The sequence below is a fragment of the Trichosurus vulpecula genome, chromosome 2 (assembly GCF_011100635.1).
Source record: "Trichosurus vulpecula isolate mTriVul1 chromosome 2, mTriVul1.pri, whole genome shotgun sequence".
Classification (NCBI taxonomy): Eukaryota; Metazoa; Chordata; class Mammalia; order Diprotodontia; family Phalangeridae; genus Trichosurus; species Trichosurus vulpecula.
The window spans coordinates 442,094,131-442,121,495 of record NC_050574.1 but is presented as its reverse complement, the minus strand read 5'-3'; the positions used below and the strand labels follow the sequence as shown (position 1 = coordinate 442,121,495).

Below are 27,365 nucleotides of genomic sequence, written 5' to 3'. Positions count from 1 at the left end.
GTCCTTCCCGGGAGTGAGGGCCAGAGTCACCTCCAAAGCCCCTTCTTCCGCTCATCCCCCGGGTGTCCCCGCCCCGTTTTCGTATGTACCTCCCCTCCCGAGCATCGCACTTAGAAAATCACGGCTTTACAAAGGTAGAGGACAGTCGTCGGGTTGTGTCTGACTCCTCGTGAGCCCTTAGACACTGGAGTGGTTCTGCAGCTCATTTGACAGATGAGGAAACTGAGGCAGACAGGGTGAAGCGACTTGCCAGGGGTCACACAGATAGTAAATGTCTGAGGCCAGATTTGAGCTCATGAAGATGAGTCTGCCTGGCTCCGGGCACTCTGCGCTTCATTTACAAAGGTAAAGGATAGTCACTGGTTTACAAATGGAGAGGACAGTCAGATGTGCAGAAATGGGTGAACTTGAGAACTTTCTTGCTGCTCTGTGAAGTGTTAATTTTATTAGTCACCCTCTCCAGATCTTCTATTTTTAGTAGCAACAGCCTGGGGAAAAAAAAAAAGCTTAGAGTTTGGGTCCAAAGTGCCAAACAAGCAAAGTCAACAAGCCTTACAGCGCCAAGTGCTGGGCAAACAAAGAAACAACAGCAAAACAAAACCAGCAGAAAATCTGAATTTTCAATTTTCTGACTGTAACATCTCAAGAAGAATAGATGTTACAGGAAGGACAACGACCTAGCTTAGAAAGGAAAAAAATAACTCCCTGTGTTTGCAGCTTGGCAGCTGCTAATCATTGCTGTTCCACTTAAAATAACAAGGATGTATTTAGTTGAGTGCTTGGGGCTTTGTAAGGTTAAGTCTTACTCTTTTGCTGATGGAAAAAGAGAGTCTGGGGGAATCACAAAGCTAGGGCCAGAACCATTTCCATAATTGAGGAGTTTTCTCAGTTCTCTTTCTACTACACCATCCTGCTTGCCAGTCTCCTTGACCGTCTTTAAGTATTAAAGGGGACTACCGCAACCTTTCATTCCCACAGGACACCCAAACCAAAGCACTTTCTTGTTACTTTCACTTCCACTGTCTTGACCATAGTCGATGCTCAAAAGTTTTGTAGGATGAATGCCTTTCTTTTCTCTTCCCAGGTTTTGTCTGGATGTGGTGTCTTTGATGGCTCAGAAATTCATGAGGCCTCAGCGTAAGCCCCTTTCTATATAAAATCTCTTCTTTGCTACAGTAGCTACTGTGGTGGAATGCTAAGAGGGCTGGACCTAGGTTAGGAAACACTGGTTCAAATCCTGCCTCTGACATTTATTAGCTATGGCCGTGGGCAAGTCACTTTTGTATATTTTAATATCCTTACTTGTTAGGTGGTAATAATGAAGCCTACTTTACAGGTGTGTCATGTAAATAAGAGGTTGTATGTACATGAATACATATGCATATAGCATATAGTATTTTGTGGATTGTAAAGTCCTATATAATTGTCAGCTATTGTTATTACTATGCTACAAGTCCAGAAACATTATTTTCTTCTGTTGAAGTATCTTTGTCTAGGTCTCCAGCTAGAACATTGATTTAGAGAGAAGTTGTGCTAGTCGGGAAGTGACCTGAAGGATCTTGCAACTTGCTAGTCTGTGGTGATCAGGTCATCATCACCATGTGGGTACAAAATATGTCAGACCTGTGGGTAGGGAAGAGTGAGAAGCAAAAAATTAGAGAAAAGCTTTACTTGACATAGCATATATGACTTAAATACTTTCTAATTCTCATGTACTTCTTGGTGAATGCAGTGTGTCAGGGAACTTTGGGACACATAAGTTTTCAGTTTGTCTTAGCTCTACTGCCCATTAGTTTCCCTCCCAAGGAACTAGGAAAATGGAGACTTGTATTGTTATTAGTAACTCAACCTTAAACCTGATGTTGGAATTAGAACACTCTTAGGTAAATAGTCATATATTTGACAAGGATTTGTTGAAAGCAGAAGTAAAGCAAAATAGACAAGTAGTGTGCATTTGGGACTCATACTTAGCTTCCGGTTAAAAGCCTATTTTAAAAAACAGTAATGGGAACTGTCATTTATATAGCAGTTTTAGGATTTGCAAAGTGCTTTTATAATTATTTAATTCTCAAATTCTCAAAAAAGCTTGTGAAGTAGATGTGGGGAGGACGATGTCAAGGAGTTTTGAGGTGAGAAGGCGAGAAGAGGGAGCTCTTTTTAAACATGAGGAAAGTGAAGGTTATAGACTTAAGGCAAGACTATAAGCATTATTAAGAACTTACTATATGCATTGTACTAAGCACGGAGAATACAAATACGAGCATAAAGAAAAATAATTCCTGTCCCAAGGAGCTTACATTCCAAAGATAGCACTCAAAAAAGATCTGAAAAGAAGTGGGGTAGGAAGGATGAAGGGGAGGTCCCTGAGTTAGGAGTGTGGTATCTTAATTCTGGAAAGCCAAAGGAAGGGCCGGCAGAAGAATGAAGATTTGATAGCCCAGCAGCCCCGTTTCCCCCCATGGAGGCCCTGGGAGGAATTCACCAATGGAAGAAAGGGGCTGGCATGGTAGAAGGATGTTCTAGGGTAAGATGACAGCTGGGAATAGTGGCAAAGTTCAGAGAAAAGGGGAAGGAAATGAATGAAAGCTAAGTGACTTGTTCATGGTCACAGAGCTGATACCTACTCAGGTCTTCCTGACTTTTAGACCAGTGCTGTTTTCACTATACTGTTTAAACTTAGATTTAAACATTAGGAATTATTTTTTTAAGGTTTTTAGCCTTATTTGAGCTTCTGTCTCACAGGATATTAGTTCACTTGAGTCGTGAAGGTGCTGAAGTTAAGATGTATGCACCTGATGTTCCTCAAATGCATGTTATTGATCATACCAAGGGACAACCGACAGAGAATGAAAAACGGTAAGTAAGACTTGAGTCCAAATGTAGTCTCAGACACTTAATAGCTTTGTGACCCTGGGCAAGTCACTTAACCCCTGTTTGCCTTAATTCACTGGAGAAGGAAATATGGCAAGCCACTCCAATATCTTTGCCAAGAAAGCCCGTGGACAGTATGGTCCATGGTAATGAAGAGTTGGACCCACTGAATAACTGAACAGGGAGAGGTTCTTTGCTTTTCATGGATGTGGATAGTTAGCAAAGTTTAATCAGTGCTACACTAGATAGTATTTTTAACTGTACATTATGATTAAATTAATTTCAGTTGCTTCTGTCAATGCACTGTGCTAGGTGCTGAAATAAATAAAAAGATGAAACACAGGCCCTGCCTGCAAGGATCTTATAGTATGAGTGTATAGATAGAGAAAAAAGAAGGGAATAAACATTTATGTATCACCTACTGTGTGCCAGGCAATGTGTAGGTACTTTGCAAATATCTCATTTTTATCCTCACAACAACCCTTTGAGATAGGTGCTGTTACTATTCTTGTTTTACGATTCAGTAAACTGAGGCAAACAGTCACACGGCTAGTAAGCATCTGAGGTTGAATTTGAACTTTATTCTTCCTGACTTCTGGTACATCTCTCTATCCACTGTGCCACCTGCTGCTTAGGAAAGGCCCTAAGTAGAATGGCATAAGAAATTTGAAATGAGAGAGGTCAGTTATCTCTGGGGAAAGGAGGAGAAGAGGGAGAGAGACAATATGAAAGAATGAGAGTAATCTGCTGCAAAAGACAAGGGATGGGATCGAGGACACATTTAGAAGTCAGTCTTGGCAAGGAAAAGGGCCAGTGAGTAGTCAGAGATTGGGTAAAGGATGAGAGTGTGGGGGATGATGTCAGAGTTTTGAGGTGAGGAGGAGAGAAGATGGAGCTCATGGTGAATGGCTATATTTTCTTAGTAAGATAAGAGGCAGGGCCCTTTGCTGAGTGGAAAGAGAAGGGAAACTGTGGGAGGCCTGAAAGAGAAGGTTTGGCATAGTTTTTGTGGTGAGTAAAACAGAAATCTGGAATAAAAGCCAGGAATTGCCTTGTTGCAGTGAGGGCTTAGTTTGGGTAATGTGAATTTATCACCAGTCAGCACAGTTGAAAGACTTCTTCAGCACCATTGAGAAATACACAAATGAAGTAGAGGAAGCAGATAATAATTTAAGGCTGAGATTTGGCAAAAGATGAGTGAAATCAAGAGGTGACACTCTACAGTTGAATTGGCTAATTATAGGGCAAAATTTGAGAGGGAAGAAGATGAAGTCAGAGAGTTGGAGGGTTTAGAAAACTCAGGCCAGGAATGGGTTATGGAGGGTTGAGGAATAGGGAGAGCAATCATGTAAAGGACTGTCAGAGTTTTTGATTAAGGAAGTGAAACATGGTGAATTATGGTGAGGTGCAGTGTTTGAACATTCCTGTGTGTGGCTGAAGAGGAGTGAAAGAGTAGGCTTGGGGATTTGAAGAGATCAAGGAATTAGGAGGTTGGGAAATTGAAAGGGGATAGAAGGTTCTTATTATAAGGGCAGAAGTTGGAGAGGAAAGTTGAATTATGAGCTTGGTGTTGAACTTATTCAAAAAAGGAAAGAGTAACACCTGGTAGGGGATTGTTAGTTATAAGGGTGATTGTGCTTAGCAGATGACTAATGAGACTCAGTCTCCGAGAGGTAGTGTTGCTGGGTCAGGGCTAGAGGTGTGAGACTTCAGTCACTCTGTCCTATTCTTCCTGTGTGGCTCTTGGGAGGGTGAATGATGCTGCAGCCAGATCCCCAGCCAACAAAGGCCTGGAGGCACTAGCTTTGGGTTGTCTGCAGACTCTTCTCCATTCTTAAGGTTTTACTTCAGCTTCCTAATGTTTTCTATTTTAAGAACCCCAGTCCTGCCTCTTTTAATCTCTGAGATTTCCTGCTCTCCCAAGTCTTGGTATGGATTTCTGGTAGAATTTGCTAGAGATGCTGTGACCAGAGTCCCAGTGCAATAAATATGGAATACCATGTTTCCAGACATTAGATTAGCTAATTATTAGAGAATTCCTAGGGGGTTTAGTTTGTGGATATGATTCAGTGGCCCTGAGATGTTTAAGTATCAGTAATCAAAAGTATGTGACTTTGTGTCTAGTTCGTAAACTGGTTTATAGGATCATAGATCTAGAGCTGAAAGGTTCCTTAGTGGTCATCTAGCCTAATCCTTTCATTTTACAGATGAGGCAGCCAAGACTCAGGTTGAGAGACTTGCTGAGAGTCTCACAGGTAGTAAATAGCAATCAGGATTTGAATTCAGGTCCTGTGGTGGCCCTTTCCACCCTTTCCATAGCACGACATTGCCTCCCTATAGACATGCCCTACTTGCTGTCTGTACTCAAACATAGCACTTCATCTTTGTCCATTTTTACTGGCTTTTCCCAATTACTGGAATGCCCTCCTTCCTTAACCCTCTCTTGGAATTCCCGATGTCCTTTAAGACTAAGTTTAAATGGTACCTTCTGCAAGAAGCTGGTGGAGCTCAGGTTACTCTCCATCTTTGTCTTGTATGTACCTGTAAGCTCCTGTTAGGGCAGGGGATGTTTTTGCTTTTATAATTTTTATTTATATCCCTAACACTTAATGTGCCTGGCCCATAGCAAGTGCTTTGTAAATGCCTGTGAGTGACTGGTGACAAGTCTGTCTGCACTTAATTAAACTGGTCCTCTGATAACCATCCTTAGTTTTTACTTGAAGCCAGCTTGGCTTAGCCTTTGAGAATCCAGGGTCACCTCTGCTATGGAGAGGGGTTGGAGGAGACCTTCAGTGGAAGCACCTCTAGATTGTAACACAGTTTTTAGGTGGGATAGGAAATTGGTTAAATGGAAGTTTTAACCTAAATTATTGAATAATTTTACTTTTATAAAAATTCCTGAGGCACTGATGACTGCTGTATTTTTTTTGGAGTAAGATATGTCACACTTTATTAAAAAATTTTTTTTTCCTTATATTACTGTCTTCCTTCTAGGCTAGCATTTCTAGGCAAAACTAGCTTAAAAATGATACTCTTTTGTCTGTTTTTTTTTTTAAAGAAAAAAAATAATGTATAGATCAGATTCTTTGCTTATACGATGCCACTTTCTAGACCTCTTTTTGTATGTGATTTTTTTCTTCAAGGAATGTTTTGGTAGAATCAGCAAGGATTGCTCGAGGCAAGATTACTGACTTGTCAGAACTTAGATCAAAGGACTACGATGCTGTTATCTTTCCTGGGGGATTTGGAGTTGCCAAAAACCTGTGAGTATTTTGCTGATTTTCAGGTGACTTGGGGATACAGTGACAAAAATAAAATAGTCCTTGCCCTTCAGGGTTTATGTTCCATGGGAGGTAGACCTTATGCACCCCAGTAAATATACAAAGAAGGGTATAATGGAGTAAAGGAGAGCTTAGACAAAGTGAGATAAATGGAGGAGAGGATGGGTGAAGATAGAGAGTGGTGGGGTTGGGGAGATGAGGAAACTCATGACAGCAGGGCATTAGTTTTGTCAGTTAAATAGTAGGTGAGGAAATCTGCTAAGGGATGTAGGTGGAAGATTATTTGGGGAGCTTGAAGAGAAGAGGTGGGATAGCTGTTGTGGAGAGTATAATAGAGTCAATCAGATAAATAAAGTGAATGAATGAACAAACAAAAAACATTTTTTAAGTGCTTATTGTGAGCTAAATACTTCGCCAAGTGCTGTGGATACACATGTAAAAGTAAGAAAGTCCCTGCCTTTATGGAGCTTGACTTCTTTTCAGTTTTAAGAACTTATATTCTTTTTCTTAAAATATATTTTATTTTTTTCCTCAATTACACATTGAAACAATCTTTAAACCTTTTTGTTTTTTGAAAGTTTTGGGTTCCAAATTGTATCCCTCCCTTTCTCCCTTTCTTCCCCCCTCCTAGAGGTGGAAAGTAAGCAGATATAGGCTATACATGTGCAATCATGCAAAATATTTCCATATTAGTCATTTTGTACAAGAACACTCTAATAAAAGAGAAAGAAAGCAAAACATAGCATGCTTCAGTCTGTATTCAGATAATTCAGTATTTTTCTTTGGAAGTGGATAGTATTCTTCATCATTAATTCTTTGGGATTGTCTCGGATCATTGTATTGCTGAGAAAAGCTAAGTCATTCACGGTTCTTCACTGCACCATGTTGCTGTTACTGTGTACAATGTTCTCCTGGTTCTGCACTTCACTTTTTCATCAGTTCATGTAAGTCTTTCCAGGTTTTTCTGAAATCATCCTGCTTGTCATTTCTTATAGCACAATTCCATCACAATTATATACTACAACCTCTTCAGCCATTCCCCAGTTGATGGGCATCCTTTTGATTTCCAATTCTTTGCTACCACAAAAAGAGCTGCTATAAATATTTTTGTACAAATAAATCTTTTTTTAAAAAAAATATCTTTGGGATGTAGATCTACCAGTGGTATTGATGGATCAAAGGGTATGCACAGTTTTATAGCCCTTTGGGCATAGAGGAACTTACATTTTAATAGAGCTTTGGCATCCGAAAGTTACATTTCTTGCTTTTAAAACACATCTTCGAATTTCTTAAAAATTGGTGGTAATGGCAGGGGAAACTGAAAAGAGTTTGGCAGAAATTAGGTTTAGAACAACACACACCATAGATCTAGGGCTTGAAGGGACCTTACCGGCCCTCTAGTTCAACCTCTCATTTTATAGATGCAGAAACTGAGGCCTAGGGAGGTAAAGTGACTTCCCTAAAGTCACAGAGGTAGTACGCATTGGAGGCAGGATTTGAATCCAGGTCCTCTGACTCAAGATCTGAGGCTCTTTCCAGTGTACCACCACATACCACAGTAAACTCAAAGTGGGTATACAGCTTAAATATTAAAAGTCATATCACAAATGAAAAATTAGGAGAGAATCAGATTAGGTACATTTCACTTGGCTGAGGAAAAATGACAAATAAAATAAGTAATTTTGATTACATTAAAATGAAGAGCTTTTGCATTAATAAGATCAGTGCAACTAGGATAAGTAGGTAATGATTGGAAATTGATGATTGGGAAAAATTTTTGCATCAGATATTTCTGATAAGGGTTTGATATCCAAGATAGGCAGTTAACAGGAATATATAAGTCCATGAGTCATTCCTTCATGAATAGGTGGTCAGATGATATGAATAAAGAGTTCTCAAAAAAATTGCAGACCATTAACAACCAAATGAAAACTTGCTTCAAATCATTATGCAAATCAATAAAATTCTAAGTTTTTGCCTCGCACCCAGTAAATTGACTAAGATGACATAAGATGGTAATAGTCAATGTTGGAGTTACTGTTAAAGACAGGCACACTAACAGAGCTGTTCTGGAAAGAATTTGGAATTATTTTTAAAAAGTGACTACAGTGTCTATACCCTTTGACCAAGAGATCCTATTGTTATACATATTTACTCCAGGGAGGTCAAAGAGAGAAAGAAAGGTTCCATAAACACCTGTATATTCATAGCAACACATTTTTGGTACCAAAAAATTTGAAACAGTAGATGTACATTGATTGGGAAAGGGCTAAATAAATTACTGTGCTGTAAGAAGTGATGAATATGTAGAATTCAGAGAAGACTTAACATGAATTGAGGAATGAATTAAATAGAACCGAGAAAACAGTATACACAGTGACTACAACAATGTAAATAGATTAAAGAAATAGGAAATTGAAAGCTATTTAATTACAATGACCAAACTTGATCCTGAAGAAGAGTTGAGAAAAAGAACCTGTCACTCTCTTTTGCAGAGGTGGAGGGGTTCTTATATTAGGGGTCCTTAACCCTTTCTGTGTAACAGACCCCTTTGGCAATTGGGTGAAGCCCATGGGCCCATTCTTAGAATTATATTTTTAAATACATAAAATTACATGAGATAATGAAGGGAACCAATTGCATTAGAATATAGTTGTCAAAATATGGGAAAAACACAAGTTCATAGACCTCGGGTTCAGAACCCCTTGAATGTATTGTCAGACTCCAGATATGTTAATTAGTTTTGCTGAACTGGTTTTTTTTCTCTTCCCCTCTTTTTTTTTTGTAAGCTATAAGTGGATTAGTGGGGGAGAGGGGAGGGACATATTTGGAAATAAAGATAATTTGAAAATAAAAGATAAAAATAAATTTTAAAAAAGTTATGGCATAGTGCTATGAGATTTCTGAAATAAATAGACTTTATAAATTTACAAAATATCTGTCAGTGTGCTCATGGGAAATTTTTGGTTTTGACAGGTGTACATTTGCAGTCGATGGAAAGGATTGTAAAGTCAATAAAGATGTTGAACGAATCCTAAACCAGTTCCATAAAGAAGGGAAACCAATTGGGTATGTATGTGATTAATGGCAAGTTAATGAGGTGGATTTTTTCTTATAGGTGAGAGAGGAGGCCTGGTACTCTGTTGTTTTGTTTTGGTTTTTTTAGATTATCATCCCATCATATTCATCTCATAATTGCCCTAGTAATATTAAAGTTTTTTAGTAGTTACTAGTGTCATTTTCCCATGTGGGAATGTAAGCAGTTTAGCCCTATTGAAACCCTTGTGATATATCTCTCCTGTTTATCTTTTTAGGCTTCTCTTGAGTTTTGTGTTTGAAAGTCAGAATTTCTATTCAGCTCTGGTCTTTCCATCAGGAATGTTTGAAAGTCTTCTATTTCATTGAATATGTATTTTTTCCCCTTAAAGATTAAACTCACTTTTGCTGGGTAGGTGATTCTTGATTGTAATCCTAGGTCCTTATTTTCCAGAATATCATATTCCAAGCCCTCCAGTCCTTTAATGTAGAAATTGCTAAATCTTGTTGTTAACTTGACTGTGGCTCTACGACTTTTGAATTGCTTCTTTCTGACTGCTTGCAATATTTTTTCCTTGACCTGGGAGCTCTAGAATTTGGTTATAATATTCCTGGGAGTTTTCATTTTGGGATTTCTTCTGGAAGGTGATTGGTGGATTCTTTGAATTTCTATTTTATCCTCTGATTCTAGTAATTTCTTGATAGTTTCTTTAAAGATGATATCTAGGCTGTTTTTTTGGTCCTCACTTTCAAGTAGTCCAGTAATTTTTAAATTATCTTTCTGGATCTGTTTTCTGGGTCAGTTTTTTTTTCAGTGAGATATTTCACATTTTCTTCTATTTTTTCATTCTTTTGATTTTGTTTTATTGTTTCTTGATGTCTCATGAAGTCATTAGCTTCTACTTGGCCAATTTTAACTGTTAAGGAATTTTTTTCTTCAGTGAACTTTTGTACCTCATTTTCCATGTGACCAGATGTACTTTTTAAGGATTTTTTTTTCTTCAGTGAATTTTTGTGTCTGTTTTTCCATTTGCCCAATTCTGCTTTTTAAGGAGTTTTTCTCTTCAGTGAATTTTTGTATATATCTTTACATTTGACCAATTCAGCTTTTCAAGCATTCTTCTCTTCATTGGATTTTTGTACCACTTTCACCTTTTGGCCTGTTCTGTTTCTTAAGATGTCATTTTCTTAAGTATTTTTTTGGTGCCTCCTTTACCAAGTTGACTCTTTTTTCATGATTTTCTTATGTTGCTCTCATTTTTCTTCCCAGTTTTTCCTCTACCTCTCTTATTTGATTTTTAAAATTCACTTTGAGTTCCTCCATGACCTATGGCCAATGCGTATGTTTCTTTGAGGCTTTGAATGTAGCAGTTTTAACTTTTTTCTCTTCTGAGTGTGTGATTTGTTCTTCTTTGTTATCATAGTAACTTTCTATAGTCAGAATTTTTTCTGTGTTTTTGCTCATTTTTCCAGCCTATTTCTTGACGTTTAACTATATGCTAAAGTGGGGCTCTGGTTATGGTATGGAAGGTCCACCTTCCCAAGTTGTAGACTTTTTCTGCAGCTGTTTTCAGAACTGGTTCTGGGAGTCTGTCAGCTTTCAGTTCTTCCAAGGTGCTATAATGTAAGGAAAGGTGTATTTACTACTCTCCTGGCCCATGCTCTGGTTTGTGAGTGACCTCAGATGCTCTTTTCTGCCCTGGAACTGTGACCAGGGTCCCCATTCCACTGCAGTTGCAGGCTCTGATGTGTTAGTACTCCTCCTCGCCCTGGGACTGTGGTCCAGATCCATGGGCAGTGCATCAGAATCGTGCCCCCAGCACTAGCAAAGGGATGCCTGTAATCTCCTTCTAAGCAGTTGTCTGACCCCTTTACTGTCTGAGGGCTGAGAGCTCTAAAAGCAGCTGCTGCCACTGTCAGTTCACTTGCTGCCAAGGCCTGCTTCTGATTTACTAGGGCCTGGTCTTTGCTGGAAGACCCTGCATTGGACTGAGCTCCACTCTCACCCCATTGTGACGGTTTTCTGCTAACCCTCTAAGTTGCCTTGGCTGGGAAATTGTTTCATCTCATCCTTTTGTGGATTCTGCTGCTCCGGAATTTGTTTTGAGACATTATTTTAAAGGTATTTGGAGGGGCATTTGGGAGAGCTCAGGTGAGCCCCTGCCTTTTCTTCACCATCTTTGCTCTGCCCATGGTACTCTGGTTTTTAGATTTTTCTAGGTGGAAGATGGAATCTTCTAAGAGGCAGTGTGAACCAGATCATAATATCAAATAGGCCTAGAATGAAGTTAGGAGATCTATGGAAGAAACTAAAAGTGTTTGATCTGGAGAAGAGAAGACGTGGGTGGGAAAGGGCAGGTTCATGAGAGCTTTTTTTTAAGCATACGAAGGACTCGTTTATGAAAGAGGAATTAGCCTTGTTTTGTTTGGTGCCCTTGAGGGCAGGACTTGGAGTAGTGTGTAGAGGTTACAGAGAGTCAGATTTGACCTCAGTGTAAGGAGAAACTTATTAAAACTTAGAGCAGTCCAACAGTAGACTGACTTATGTTGGGTGGTAGTGGCGAGGCTGGATGACCACTGTTAGGGATGCTGTAGAGTAGATGGTGACCTACCCTCATGTTCATTTCATCTCGAAGACTCTGGAAGTCAGAGATAACTTCTAACTATAAAATAATTCTCTGATTAATTTCCCCTTCCTAGCTATTTACAACCTTAACAGAAAAGAGAGAAGATGCTGAACTATGATGTAAGGAGAGGTGTGTTTACTACTTTGCTGGCCCATGCTCTTGTCTTGCGGGATGCTTGCTATACCAGTTGGATGGAAGCTTTGGAAGGTCCAACTAAGAGGGAAGGGATTGTGTTCTCTGTGTTCGCCTAGCTAAATATAATGAAGTTTGTCATCATGTACACCAGCATATTAATAGCAATATGTTTTGTGGTAGCAAAGAACTTGAAACAAAGTAGATGTATATTGTTTGGGGAAGGGCTGAACAAATTACTGTGCTGTAAGAAATGATGCATATGTAGAATTCAGAGAAATATGGGATAACTTAATTTGTCCCGTTTTTTCCTGAAAAGGCTAATTTTATTGTACTTACATGTGTTCAGAATATAGTTACATAACAATATAGTAGCTTGCTTTTTGATGTTGAATGGTAGGCTGCTACATAATTGCCTTTTTTGGCTACAGTAAATCATTAAGACAGTTCACTAAGGTGTGGAGGTTGTTGTAGTCTGAATTGGTAGAGAGATTACCTATACAACAATGATGCTTGAAGTACTGAAGTAGATAGATAGCACTCTGCTCTGATTGTGCACCTCACACATCTTAGCGCCCTACCCTCCCATTATTCTTAATATATACCTTGGCCCTAGCATCTTCCTATTTTGACTTATTTTTGTATCACTTATTTTTTTATCCACACTTAAATTGATCCTCTGCTGTATACCCACTTTCCCCTACATTTTACATTCACACAAACCTCAATACAGGGGATTAACTGTACTGCATTAGCTGGGGCCATTGCCCCATTTGGACATACTGAGCCCTCAGTTGTGTATTTACCTATAGCTATTTCTAGGGCCCCTTTAGGTCAGAATTGCTATATGTAGAACTGCTTTTCTCATATCTAGACCATATGGGAAGCAGAATGATGTTGAAAGAGCAGTGGGCTATGAACCTTGATACTTGGCTTCTAGTTTTCACTCCTATTTACCTTGTAAGCTTTTATACCTCACTTGCCTAGGCCTCAGTTTCCTCATTTGTCACAAATAGGTTTTAGACTAAATGTACTTTAAGGTTCTTGATTGTTTGCATAAGCAAGTGCTTAATAAATATTTGCTGTAGCATACCTACATACTTATGCGGTCTAGGGGCAAAAATTTGCTATAGCAGTTCCCTACTCTTCGTAATCCTGGCCTCAGTGGCTCCCTGTGACCTATTGGACAGTATACACCTTAGTCTAGCATTTTTTGGACCTTCCCAAAATGTTTAGCTCTAAGTTAGAGATTAGTTCTTTGTTAGAGTTTTACTCTAGTTTATTATAGTTTCATTTATTACCTCTTGTGTTTGGCATTCTAGCCTAATTGGACTAATAGCTGTTCCCCAGCCTCAACCTACAATTTCTTGTGTCTTGACATTTGTACAGGCCACATACTTCATGCTTAGGATGCATTCCTCTTGTTGCTGCCTGTTGTAGTACCTCTCTTCCTTCAAAGCCCAGTTTAGGGGCCATTTCTTTGAAGCCCTCTCTGATTTCCCCCAGCTATACGTGTTATCTCCTTTCTCAAAATTTCCTGGAGTACTTTTCCTGGAACTCTCCATTGGCTCTGTCATCTTCTACTCTGTTACTCATATTTGTGTGTCTTGAGTCCTCTTTATAAATTGTAAGCTCTTCGTTAGCAGGTACTGAGATGTTTTTATGTTTGTATCACCTGTTGTCTAGCGCTGTTTCTCAAACCTTGTTAGCATTTAATGTTTACTGACTTTGTAGCAAAAGACTCTTTTTTTCCCTTTCACTCATTTTTTGCTAGTCTATTTAGCTAAACCTTAAAAATTCTTAGGAATTCTGTGAATGTGCATGCAATGCCTTGGGCTTTTTAAGTTCATAGTTTGCATTTGATTATCTTTGGTAGGCATGGTATTATACGCATTACAATTTTGTGCCAAGAAATAAACTTGTTTTCTTGATATTGTCACAGAGGTGCAGTGATTGCATCATTAAAAGAGCCAAAATAAAGACTATAATAAATAAAAGTATAATATGCACTGTAATGAAAAATACTTGCTATAACCTTCGAGGAGTTACTCCTGGTTCATCACCATAATGAAGTTTTGTCATTTCTTTAACTATAAAATGAAGTGAGTCATTAGTCAACTAGAATGACATAGTGTGGCATTTTTGGTTTGGCGGCTTTTGTAATGAACAATAATAAAACTTTTTGTAAGTATTCAGAAATATCATGTAAATAGAAACAGTTTCCCATTAAAATCTTTATTATGCTCATAGAGCAACAGATGCTATATGATTTGAAACACTGAGTCTTGAGAATATCTTTCATGATTAATTTATTGTATAACTTGATGTGTATCATAAAATGACTGTGGACTTTTCTAGCATAGAGAAGGAAATGATGTTGAAATGATAAGTCATACACTTTGCTCACTTTCTTGCTTCTCAAAGAGCAACAGTGGGTTTGAAGGAGAAACCCAGAAGTGAAATTTTAAAGGAGTTTGTAATTCCCCTTTCTGACCTCACATACATTTTTGAAAACATGAGATCTCATCAAAAACCAAATTGTGGATGACAGTAAGATATAGTAAAAGGAAAATTGTGAGGAGCAAAACCTTTTGATCTAGAAAGCAAATTGTTTTGTGTGGTTATATCAATGGAGGGGCATTGCCATCACTACCTGAAAGAGGAGCCAATTCTCTGCTCTCAGAGAAGGGAGTTTAAATAAAGTTTTCTTTTTTTTCCCTTTTATTTTTTCTTTTTCTTTTTAGTTTGCAACACACGGTTCTACATAATTTTGAGTTCCAGATCTTCTTCCCTCCCTCCCCCCCTCCCTCCCCAAGACGGCATAGAATCCCATATAACTTCCATGTATAACTTCGCATTCAATTAATTTACACACTAGTCAAGTTGTGGAGAAGAACCTTGACCAATGGAATGAATCATGAGAAAGAAGAAACAGAACCAAAAAAAAAAAAACCACAACCCAAAAACAAATACAAAAGAGAGAAAAAAAACGGGGGGAGGGGGGAAGAAAAAGGCAAGCATGAAGTATGCCTCGGTCTGCATTCATACTTCATAGTTCTTTCTCTGGATGTAGATAGCACTCTCCATCGTGAGTCCTTTGGAGCTGTCTCTGCACATTGTGTTGCTGAGAAGAGCAAAGTCTGTCAGGGTTAGTCCTCACAGAAACCATATATCTGTGGTTGTGTATAATGTTCTCCTGGCTCTGCTCCGCTCGCTCAGCATTATGTCATGTAGGTTTTTCCAGGTTGTTATGAAGTACATATCATCCCCATTTCTTATAGAACAATAGTCTTCCATTACCTTCATATACCACAGCTTGTTCAGCCATTCCCCAATTGATGGGCATCCCTTTGATTTCCAGTTCTTAGCTATCATAAAAAGAGCTGCTATAAATATTTTTGTACATATGGGTCCTTTTCCCACTTGTGTGATCTCTTTGGCCTACAACCCTAGAAGTGGTATTGCTGGGTCAAAGGGTATGAACATTTTGATAGCACTTTGGGCATAGTTCCAAATTGCTCTCCAAAATGGCTGGATCAGTTCACAACTCCACCAACAATGTAACAATGTTCCAATTTTCCCACATCCTCTCCAACATTTATCATTTTCCTGTTTTGTTATTTTAGCCAATCTGACAGGAGAGAGATGGTATCTAAGAGTTGTTTTAATTTGCATTTCTCTAATCAATAGTGATTTAGAGCATTTTTTCATATGCCTATAGATATCTTTAATTTCTTCCTCTGAAAACTGCCTGTTCATACCCTTTGACCATTTCTCAATTGGGGAATGACTTGTATTCCTATATATTTGGTTCAGTTCCCTGTATATGTTGAAAATGAGGCCTTTATCAGTGACACTAGTTGTAAAGATTTTCTCCCAATTTTCTGCCTCCCTCCTAATCTTTGTTGCATTGGCTTTTTTTGTACAAAAACATTTCAATTTAACATAGTCAAAATTATCCATTTTGCATTTTGTAATGCTCTCTATCTCTTGTTCGGTCATGAATTCTTTTCTTTTCCATTAATCTGATAGGTAAACTATTCCTTGCTCTCCCGAATTGCTTATAGTTTCAGCCTTTATTCCTAAATCAGAAACCCATTTTGACTTTATTTTGGTATATGGTGTTAGATATTGTTTCAACAATCTGGCTAGCAGCTTCTGTGGGGGTGTAAGATCCACCCACAGCCAGCACCCAGAAAGCTGCAGGCACACTGGGAGAGCACAGGTTCTTTTGGTCTGCTTAACCAAGGAAAGCAAGGTGAAGGGGTTGACAAGCTTACTTTAATCCAGCATATAGACAGTATTCAGTTAGTTCAGGGGAAAAAGCTAGCACCCTGAACTTCAGAACAAAATACAAACGAATTACAAACATCAACAGACAGACCCAATACAATTCATAGTTACCAACATCTAGGTTCAGCTCGGGAGCCCGGGGCTGGCCCAGAGTCACGCTCGCCTCCACTGCTGCTCCAACCGAAAATGGATCTTCAAGCTGTCTTCTCTCCTCTTATAGAGCTTTTGACATCATCAAGCGTCGTCTGACTGACCAGAGCCCAGGGTCTGGTGATTGGTTCTTGAGTTGGCCTCTCCCCCCAGGACCCTGGGAGGCTCACATCCACATAGATTAGGTCAACACCCAATAGGGCATGGCTCTGGAGTCAACACCTCCCCCTAGCCAGCCCCATCCTGGGCCCACCCCAGTCACCAATCCGACCACCCACATAGGTTCCACACCTAATAGGGCTCTGGGCCTGGAGCCCAGCACCCAGCAAGGCTCAATGAAATACGCCGAGTCACTCAAAGAAAACAAAGGCCATTTTGCTTGCCAACACAGATACTGGTCTATGCCCAGGTTCTGCCCTACCATTTTCCAATTTTCCCAGCAGTTTTTGTGAAAGAGTGAATGCTTAGCCCAGAAGCTGGCCTCTTTGAGTTTATCAAAGAGGAGATTGCTATAGTCGTTGACTTCTCCATCTTGTGTACTTATCCTATTCCACTGATCCACAACTCTGTTTCTTAGCCAGTACCAGGTAGTTTTGATGACTGCTGCTCTGTAGTACAGTTTAATACCTGGTATGGCTAGGCTACCTTCTCTAGCATTTCTTTTCATTAATATGCTAGATATTCTAGACCTCTTGTTCTTCCAGATGAATTTTGTTATTATTTTATCCAGCTCTGTAAAGTAAGTTTTTGGTAGTTCAATTGTTATGGCACTTGAATAGATAGATTAATTTAGGTAAAATTGTCATTTTTATTTTATTAGCTCGGCCTAACCATGAGCAACTGATATTATTCCATTTATTTAGATCTGACATTATTCGCGTGGAAAGTGTTGCATAATTATGTTCATGTAGGCCCAGGGTTTGTCTTGGTAGATAAACTCCCAAATATTTTATAGTGTCTACGGTAACTTTGAATGGAATTTCTCTTTCTATCTGTTGCTGTTGGGCTTTGTTAGTAATGTATAGGAATGCTGAGGATTTATGTGGGTTTATTTTATATCTTGCAACTTTGCTAAAGTTGTTTATTATTTCAAGTAGTTTTTTACTTGATTCTCTAGGTTCTCTAAGTAAATCATCATATCGTCTGCAAAAAGTGATAATTTAGTTTCTTCTTTGCCTATTCTAATTCCTTCAAGTTCTTTTTCTCCTCTTATTGCTACAGCTAACGTTTCTAGTACCAAATTGAATAGTTGGGGTGATAATGGACATCCTTGTTTCATCCCGGATCTTATTGGGAATGCATCTAGCTTATCCCCATTACAAATAATGTTTGTTGATGGTTTTAAATAGATGCTATTTATAATTTTAAGGAAGGCTCCATTTATTCCTATGCTTTCTAGTGTTTTTAATAGGAATGAGTGTTGTATTTTGTCAAAGGCTTTTTCTACATCTATTGAGATGATCATATGGTTTCTGCTAGTTTTGTTGTTGATATGGTCAATTATGCTAATAGTTTTCCTAATATTGAACCAGCCTTGCATTCCTGGAATAAATCCTACCTGGTCATAGTGTATTATTCTGGTGATAAGTTGTTGCAATCTTTTTGCTAATATTTTATTTAAAATTTTTGCATCAATATTCATTAGAGAAATTGTTCTATAATTTTCTTTCTCTGTTTTGACTCTACCTGGTTTGGGTATTAGTACCATATTTGTGTCATAAAACGAATTTGGTAGGACTTCTTCTTCACCTATTTTCCTAAATCATCTACAAAGTATAGGAATTAATTGTTCTTTAACTGTTTGGTAGAATTCACATGTAAAACCATCTGGCCCTGGAGATTTTTTCCTAGGGAGTTCATTGATGGCTTGCTCAATTTCTTTCTCTGAGATGGGGTTATTTAGAAATTTTACTTCCTTTTCTGTTAACCTGGGCAATTTGTGTTTTTGTAGATATTCATCCATATCTCTAAGGTTGTCAAATTTATGGGTGTACAATTGGGCAAAATAATTCCTAATTATTGTTTTGATTTCCTCTTCATTAGAGGTGAACTCACCCTTTTCATTTTTGATACAGGTAATTTGATTTTCTTCTTTCTTTTTTTTAATCAAATTGACCAAAGGTTTATCAATTTTATTGTTTTTTTCATAAAACCAGCTCTTTGTTTTATTTATTAATTCAATAGTTTTCTTGGTTTCAATTTTATTAATCTCTCCTTTGATTTTCAGTATTTCTAATTTGGTATTTAATTGGGGATTTTCAATTTGTTCTTTTTCTAGCTTTTTCAGTTCTATGCCCAAATCATTGATCTCCTTTTCCCCTATTTTATTCATGTAAGCATTTAGAGATATAAAACTTCCCCTAAGAACTGCTTTTGCTGCATCCTGTAAGTTTTGGTATGTTGTCTCATTATTGTCATTCTCTTGAATGAAGTTATTAATTGTTTCTTTGATTTTTTCTTTGGCCCACTCATTCTTTAGAATTAGATTATTTAGTTTCCAATTAATTTTTAGCTTATTTTTCCATGGTTCTTTGTTACAAATAATTTTTATTGCATCATGATCTGAAAAGTATGCTTTGACTACTTCTGCCTTTCTGCACTGGATTGTGAGGTTTTTATGCCCTAGTACACGGTCAATTTTTGAGTATGTGCCATGTACCACTGAGAAGGAAGTATATTCCTTTTTATCCCCATTTAGTTTTCTGCAGAGGTCTATCATATCTGCCTTTTCTAAAATTCTGTTCACTTCCTTAACTTTTTTCTTATTTATTTTGAGGTTAGATTTATCAAGTTCAGAAAGGGGAAGGTTGAGGTCTCCCAATATTATAGTTTTGCTGTCTATTTCTTCCTGTAACTCCCTTAACCTCTCCTCTAAGAATTTGTATGCCTTACCACTTGGTGCATAAATGTTAAACAATGACATTGCTTGTCTCTCCTGGATCTGTTTTCCAGGTCAGTAGTTTTCCCAATCAGATATTTCACATTTTTTTCTATTTTTTCATTCTTTACATTTTGTTTTACTACTTCTTGTTGCCTCATAGAGTCATTAGCTTCCACTTGCTCAACTCTAATTTTTAATGAGTTAGTGTTTTCATTTTGCTTTTGAGTCTCCTTTTCCAATTGGTTGGTTTTACCTCTCAGAATGTCATTTTCTCTATTTAGATTCTGAATCTCTGTAGCCATTTCGCCAATCTTATTTTTTAGGGACTTGATTTCGTCAGTGGATTTTTTTTCCATTTTTTCCATTTTTTTCCCATTTTTTTCTTTTACCTCCCTAATTTGCTTTTTAAAATCCTCCTTTAGCTCTTCCAGTAATGCTTTTTGGGCTTGAGACCAGTTCATACTACCTTTTGAGGTATCAGATGTGGGTATAGTGTCATTGTTATCCTCTTCCAAATTGGTATTTTGATCTTGCCTGTCTCCATAAAAAGAATCAATGGCCCTTGGTTTTTTTGTGTTCTTCATGTTGGTTAGCCTTTTCCTGGCTTTACAATAAATTTCTGCTTTTGGGGCTCAGGGCTCTGTGTCCCAGCTTTCTTATTCTGGGTATTGTGAGTCTAGTTGTTGGCTTTGTGAATTATAGCCTTCACTTTCCTGAGGTTTGGGGGAGGGGGTCTGGCTGCCCGAAATCTCCTTTTCCCCTGGGGTTGTTCTCCTGCACTGCTGCTCTTCAGCAATGGTCTCAGCTCTTTGTTTTTTGAGCTGGGTGTCTGTCACTTCCCCTGGGGGAGCAAGAGTACTTCTGGGTTCCTGGTGTTGACCCCTCCGGAACTCAGGTACTCCCACTACTGGGCCACTGAAGCCCCACTTCTGTCTCCTCTATTCCAGCGTTTTTTGTTTGTTTGTTTGTTTGTCCCCCCCCACCCCCCCGGAGGAATTCTCTGGGTGGTGGGGGGAGCCATTAGAGCCATTTACCTGGTCATTATGTCTCCTGGAATTTCAAGAAGCCACGTTTCATACCTTTGGGCTGCAAGCCTCAGGAGTTGGTATCTCACAGTGGGTGGCCGTTGCGCTGCCTCTCGTTGCTTCCACAGACTGCCGTCCTGTGTCGGGAAGCCTGGGGATCTCCGCTGGTTTCGGGCGACTGGCTTTCTCCCAGCCTGTCTCCCACGTGGGTTTCCCGGCAGGCTGCTTCCGCTTTGGTGCCTTCTGGAGCAGCCCTGCATGTCCAGTGCTCTCTAAGCCTACAGATTTGTTCCTTCAGCCTTTCAGACTCTCCTGGCTTGGAAATTTCTAACTCTCTCAAATCTGCTCAAATTCACTTTTTTATAGGAATCTGACAGAAGTTGTGAGAGAGCTCCGGTAAAATGATGTTTTTATGTGGCCATCTTGGCTCCGCCCCCTAAGGAAGAATCTAAATAAAGTTTTCTAATGACTGATTAAAACAAATAGCATCAGTGACTGCCTTTCAAACGAGGAGTGGAGGCAGCACAGTGCCATGGCAAGTGTGATGATAAATTTGGACCTGGGTTCAAATTCTGGTTCTGTTACTTCATAGCTATGTGGCCCTAGGCAAGTCACTTAACCTCTCTGGGTCTCAATTTCTTCATCACTAAATTGGGGAAGTTGGACTGAATGATTCCTGAAGTCCTTTTAACCTCTAAATCCTTGATCCTTTGAGCTCTGAATGTTGTCTGTCAGTGGGCTGATAAAGAATGTCAAGCTTTCCCTGTTTTTCTCTTGACTCCGCATGTTGAATTACCCTGAAACTCATATTCTGATATAATATGTAGTCTTCATTTTTTTCATTTGAAGCAACCTGCAACATACTTGTTCAGCCCATTTATTCATTTACAAACATTTAGCATCTATTATGTACATAACCTGGTCTTAGTGCTAATAGATATACCAGTTTAGATGACACTTAGTCCCCACCCTTGGGGAACTCTTGTTCTAGCAGGGGATAAGAGGCACACAGATAACTGATATTATTTATTATACATATATATGTACAATATTATACATATGTTATGTTATATTACAAATGCATTAGGAGGGGTGCAGAGCAAATGGTTTTTGAGATCAGAGATCCTTACCCTGTGATCATCACACAAATTTTTAAATGTTTTCAGGCATATAGTAGCTGCTTTTTCTGAATAGGTCCAAGGCTGTGAATGTGGCAGCTACAGAAAGGTGATACATCTCTCTTTATAGGATCCCATATTGATGTGAGGATGAAGACATGTAGGAGACTAGACATAAAGTTTGATTCATGGTGCATACCTTCTCCTAGGCATAGGGTAGCCAAAAACTGATAGAATGTAGAAGTGATCCACTGTTTACTGTGATTATACAGACAGTCAAGGCACATCAATAACTTGGTAAATAGAGTTTATAGAAGAGAGTGGCTTATTCAAATGGACAGGGTTGTTGTTTTTTTGATCAATGTAAAAAACATATTCTAGGTGAGTGTTAGAATTGCAGCCTAGTTTTATTCTTTTTTTTTTTCGTCTTCAGAAAGTCACTGGCTTATTAACCTACAGTGGAGAGGAGTTCTTGTGGCAGAAGTTAGAAGATAGCCATCACTAATGAAGAGTTGCGATTACTATTTAAGGCATTGATATATACATATTATACATGCAGATATATAATTTACAATTACTTACAATTATAGAATCTTTAAATTGGAGGCGACTTTAGACATCATCTAGGTCTCCTCTTACCCAAAGCATAAATTAGATTTGTAATATCCTTGACAAGTAGTAATTCAGCCTCTGGAAGAACTTTAATGATAGGGAATTCACTCCTGAAAAGCAGTCTATTCTGTTTGAACCACAGAGTGTTAGAAGATTCTTCTTTACTTTATGTCAAAATATATTTCCCTAAACACTCACTAGCACTATGGCCTCTGGGGTCAAACAGAATAGGTCTAATTATGCTTCCATATGATAATTCTTCAAATATTTGAAGATAACTATCATGCCTCTCAGTATTCTCTATGTTGGACTTCCCTCCTTGCCTCAACAAATTGCCTTTCTCTGGAGGACTTTCAGTTTAATATCTGTCTTAAAATGTTGCCAGGCCTGGGATATTCCACCTGAGATCTGACCAGGGCAGAATGCAACAGGACTGTCACCTTTCTAAGTCTGGACACGACACGAAGACCATGTTGAGGATAGAGTGCTGGAGCCAGACCTCAGTTCAAATCTGGCCTCATAAACTGTATCAGTAAGGCAATAACAACAGTATAGGTGATAATTGTCAAAATGCCTGTGGGGTTCTGTATCGCAAAGTAGACGAGACTCTCCACGTAGAAGGTAGAGGAAGTAAACCATTTTATTCAGACCCCAGAGGACCAGATCCCACAAGCCATCTACCCAATCCCAGAAGCAAAGCATTGGATACATAATATCCCAGCCTGGAGCCTCGCCATCCCAAAACCTCTCCAACCCCCTGCTGGGGTCTTCCCAAAAACAAACTCACCTCAGCTCTTAACTATCAGGAGGGCCAATAGCAGCCATAACAGCTCTCTCTCTCGGCATTTCCTTTGCCTCTCAGCGAGTTCCTCCTACCACATGTGACTTAGGCTTCCTGTGACATAAGCAGGTCATATGGCCTATTAATGGGTGGGAAAGATCTTCAAATCTAAATTGATATTACATACACTTTCCAGTTGTGTGACCCTGGGCAAGTCACTTAACCCTTTTTGCCTCATTTTCGTCATCTGTAAAATGAGCTGGAGAAGGAAATGGCAAACCACTACAATACCTTTGCCAAGAAAACCTCCAACAGGGTCACAAAGAGTGGGACACAGCTGAACAGCCTCATACTAGTTTCTGTATTCTTGGTGATACAAATCTCTTAGTGCCTTCTGTCTCAGGTTATGTCTAATTGATTCTGTATTTATATAGATCTCATTTATACGTCGTGGCTTATATATTATTTACCCTTTTAGGTTGTCAGATCCTTGAGAGGAGGAACTAGATTTTTTGCATTTCTTTTTATCCCTAGTGCTTAGCACAGTGCCTAGCATATAGTAAATGCTTAATAAATGCTCATGTTAATAAATATTGATGTGGTTTGACTTGCTCATCCAGTCTTGTCAACTGAACTATTTTTTTAGTTTTGGTGACTGACCCCATCTGGGTGGCCAGATGTGACAAGCTGCCAGTGTGTGCCCTTTTCCCACAATCTTCCTGCCAGTACCCTTCTTCCTTTATCCTGCTCTTGTCCAGATACTGATTCTACCATTCTCAACCTTGTGAGGGTCAGCCCACAATCTCTGTTCTACTCGTTTCAGGCTTCCCAGAAGTGATGCTAGTTTGGGTACCTACAACCCTACCTTCCCTAATATATTTACCTCTCCACAGGGTGGACATGGATGAACTGGGGGTAACCAATTATCATCCTTTTGATAAGATGGAAGAATAATAAGGCCTTAACATCTGCCATGCCATTATACCCTCTAGATCCCTGGTCCTGGCCATTTTTCTTGCTTCAGCACTCTTAGGACTTATGAGCCTTTCTAGCCATTCTGAATCCAAACCTCCTATCTATATCTGATGTCTTGCCCCAAGTCACTTGAGAGCACGTACTGTCTTGCTTTTTTTGTTTGTGTCCTCAGTGCTTAGCACAGGCCTTGACATATAGTAAATTCTTAAGTTCTTTTTCATTCATTCATAAATGACTACTTGATAATTTAGTTTGAGGTCTAGTAAAGCTTTGCTCTTTTCATTTGTCCTTTTTTCTTACTGTCTTTCTTGAGATTCTAGATCCTTTGCCTTTCCAAATGATTTTTGTTAATAGTTTGTGTAGTTGTAAGAAGTAATTTGACTGGTGTAACATTAGCTATGAATGATGGTATAATTTTTATCATATTGGTATGGCCCAGTCATTAATACTCTCCAGTTATTTGTCTATCTTTTTTGTCAAGAAGGTTGTGTAGTTGTATTTATATGCATCTTATGTGTTTCTTGATAAGTTAACTCCCAGATATTTTGTGTGTTTTTATAGTTACTTTGAATGGAATTTTCCTAATAGTTGCTTCCTGGCTTTTGTTAGTACTATGTACAAATACTGTTGCTCTTTGTGAATTTATTTATATTCTACAACTGTTATATCTGTTAATTGTTTCAGTTAGTTTTGGGATACTTCTCTCAGGGTTTCTAAGTACAACATTATGTTGCCTGAAAATAGTGACAGACTTTTCTCTTTTCTACCAATGCTTTATGCCTTTGATTTTGTTATCTTATTGCTATAGATAAAATTTCTAGCACTATGTCAAAATAATAGTGGGGAGAAAGGCATCTTTGCTGTTCGTTGTTTTTTCCTTCTGATGTCTTTTTTTTCTTAACCTATAGTATTTATTATTGTGTTAAAGCGGTTTTTGTTTATTTCTTTAATTGTGCCTTTTCTCTTTCTGTGAACCATTTTTGAGGGAGGGTTTTTAGTTACTTGTTGACGATTCTATTTCTGTATTTCTAGGGGCTATTGGGGAAGCTACAGTCTCTTACTGCCTCTCCTTCTGCCATCTTGCTCGAAGTTTTAATAGGAAGTAATGGAATCAGAGAAATGAAACTGAGAATTAAATAAACTGAGAATTTTGCAGGCATCTATAAAAATCTAACTCATCCTGAGTTATTACAAGTATTTGGGATGTTTTATAAGTAACTGTATTTTCCAGTGTTGCTGTCTTTTCAGTGGGACACACTAGTAAATTTCCAAGTCTGCTGTGGCATTTTGGGGCGGTTCAGAGGGAAATGATGTAGGAATGGCACATTCACTGTAAAAATTAGCACCTAGATGGCTATCTGTTGATTGAAGAGCATGACTGGGAAAAGTGTACCTTTAAAAGATTACATTTGATTATAATAGTGAAGATCAGGCAGTGGTTACTCAGCTGTCTTAGTGTTCTACCCAAAGAATACTGAAGGAGAGCCTTATCTTGATGGGGAAGAAGTAGAAGGTGTAGAGCATATAAGCAGAGTTGGCCCTACAGAAGTTACCTCTTCAGGGAAAGAGCCAAGGTCTAGGGGAAGCTCATCTTTTTAGTCTGTGATATGTCTTGAAACTTTGGTTGGGAAATGATGGTTTAACTAACTTTTCATACAGAATGAATCTGAAATGCCATACTTTGTAGAACTTTTAAAAACAAATTTAACAAGCCAGTTAATTTACAAAATGATTGATTTATTTTCACCTGCTCCTCTCCCCCCCCCCCCCCCACAATAAACTCCAATGGCTCCTTGCCTCCAGGATCAAATTCAAAATTCTCATTCAAAACCCTTCGTAACCTACTCCCCACCTCCCCCAAGTCTTCTTATGCCTCATTCCCCATTACATGCTCTTTGTATTCTTTGATCCAGTGACTCTGGCCTCCTGGCAATTACATGAACAAGACACTCTTGTCTCTTCCCTCCAAGCATCTTCTCTAGCTGTTTCTCCATGCCTTGAGCTCTCTTCCTCCTCATCTCAGCCTCCTGGCTTCCCTGGCTTCCTTTAAGTCCCAACTGACATTCTACCTTCCACAGGAAACCTTCTGTGACCCCTCTTAATTCTAGTGCCTTTTCCCTTTTAACTATTTCTTATCTATCCCATATATAGTTTGCTTACGCACATTTGTTCGCTTGTTGTGTCACTGTCGTCGCTGGTCCCCCTCTCCCCGTTAGATTGTGAGTTCCTCGAGGACAGGGACTGTCTTTTACCTGTTTTTGTATCTCTAGAATTTAGCACAGTAGTTGGCACATAGTAAGTGCTTAATAAGTGTTTATCGACTCGATGTTTATTCCCCTCCCGTCCCCCACCCCTTTACAAAGAAGGGAAAGAAGTATATTTTCTTCTCTCTTCTGTGGCACTAAGCTTGGTTATCTTAACTACATAACATTTCAATTTTTTTCCCCATTTACATTGTTGTAGTCATGTATGTTGTTTTCCTAATTCTGTTTACATCACTTTTTATTGTCTTCCTATATTTCTCTGTATTCTTTATTTCATCATTTCTTACAAGGCCATAATATTCCATTACATTCATGTTCCACAGTTTGTTTAGTTATTTACCTGTTGTTGGACATCGACTTTACTTTGTTTCTAATTTTTTGCTACTACAAAAAGTACTACTATAAATATTTTAGTTTATATGGGGCTTTTATTACTGTCTTCAGTCTCCTTAATGTATGTGCCTGACAGTGTGATCTCTGGGTCAAAGGATATGGACGTTTTAGTCACTTTCTTAACTTAATTTCAAATTGCTTTCCACAGTGGTTGGATCAATTCATAGTTTCACCAACAGTGCATCGATATGCTTGTCATCTCACAACCCTACCAGTATTGACTTATTGCCATTTTTTTGGTCATCTTTGCCAGTTTGCAGGGTGTGAGGTGAAACTTCAGAGTCTTTTGATTTGAATTTCTCTTATTATTAGTGATTTAGAGCCTTCTTTCATGTAGTTGTTACAGTGCATTTCTTCTTTTGAGAACTGTTTATTTTTGACCACTTATGTGTTTTGGAAATGGGGATACTCACTTTTGCTGGGTAAGGTTTTCTAGGTCATAAGTCTATATATCTTTTGCCTCGAAATATAGTATTGGCTGCTAAATAATGTGTGATCTTTACTGTGGCTCTTAGGTAATTTGAATTTTTCTTTCTGTTTCCTTGTATTTTTTTTCTTTGGCCTCTAGGTTTTAGCTATGATGTTCTTGAGAGTTTTATTTGTAGGGTTTCAGGAAGCGACTTAGTGGATTCTTTTATTTCCAGTTTGTCCTCTGGTTCTAAGAGATGTGGGTAGTTTTCTTTAAGATATTTTTTGAAATGTAATATCTAGGTTCTTTTTGGTAGTATAGTGATCCTCGAATCTTTTTCCCTTGATCTGTTTTCCAGGTCATTTGTCTTTGCTGAGATACTTTAAATCTTCTTCCACTTTTTTAGTATTTTGACTTTATTTTAATATTTCTTTGTTTTTCTCATGAAATCATCAGTTTCTATTTGGTCCATTCTAATTTTTAGAGAGTTTGTTGCTTGGGCAAAATTTTGAATCTC

At 38.5% G+C, this 27,365-nt stretch overlaps 1 protein-coding gene across 1 annotated transcript in view; it reads left to right on the top strand.

Moving 5' to 3' along the window:
* The window catches only part of GATD3A (glutamine amidotransferase like class 1 domain containing 3A), a 31,150-nt gene that overhangs the window by 439 nt on the left and 3,346 nt on the right, over positions 1 to 27,365 (top strand). Inside the window, exons 2-5 of the mRNA XM_036745172.1 lie at positions 1,085 to 1,137; positions 2,743 to 2,856; positions 6,015 to 6,134; positions 9,129 to 9,221. Coding sequence (XP_036601067.1) covers positions 1,085 to 1,137; positions 2,743 to 2,856; positions 6,015 to 6,134; positions 9,129 to 9,221 — 380 coding nt within the window. The remainder of the gene's footprint in view (positions 1 to 1,084; positions 1,138 to 2,742; positions 2,857 to 6,014; positions 6,135 to 9,128; positions 9,222 to 27,365) is intronic.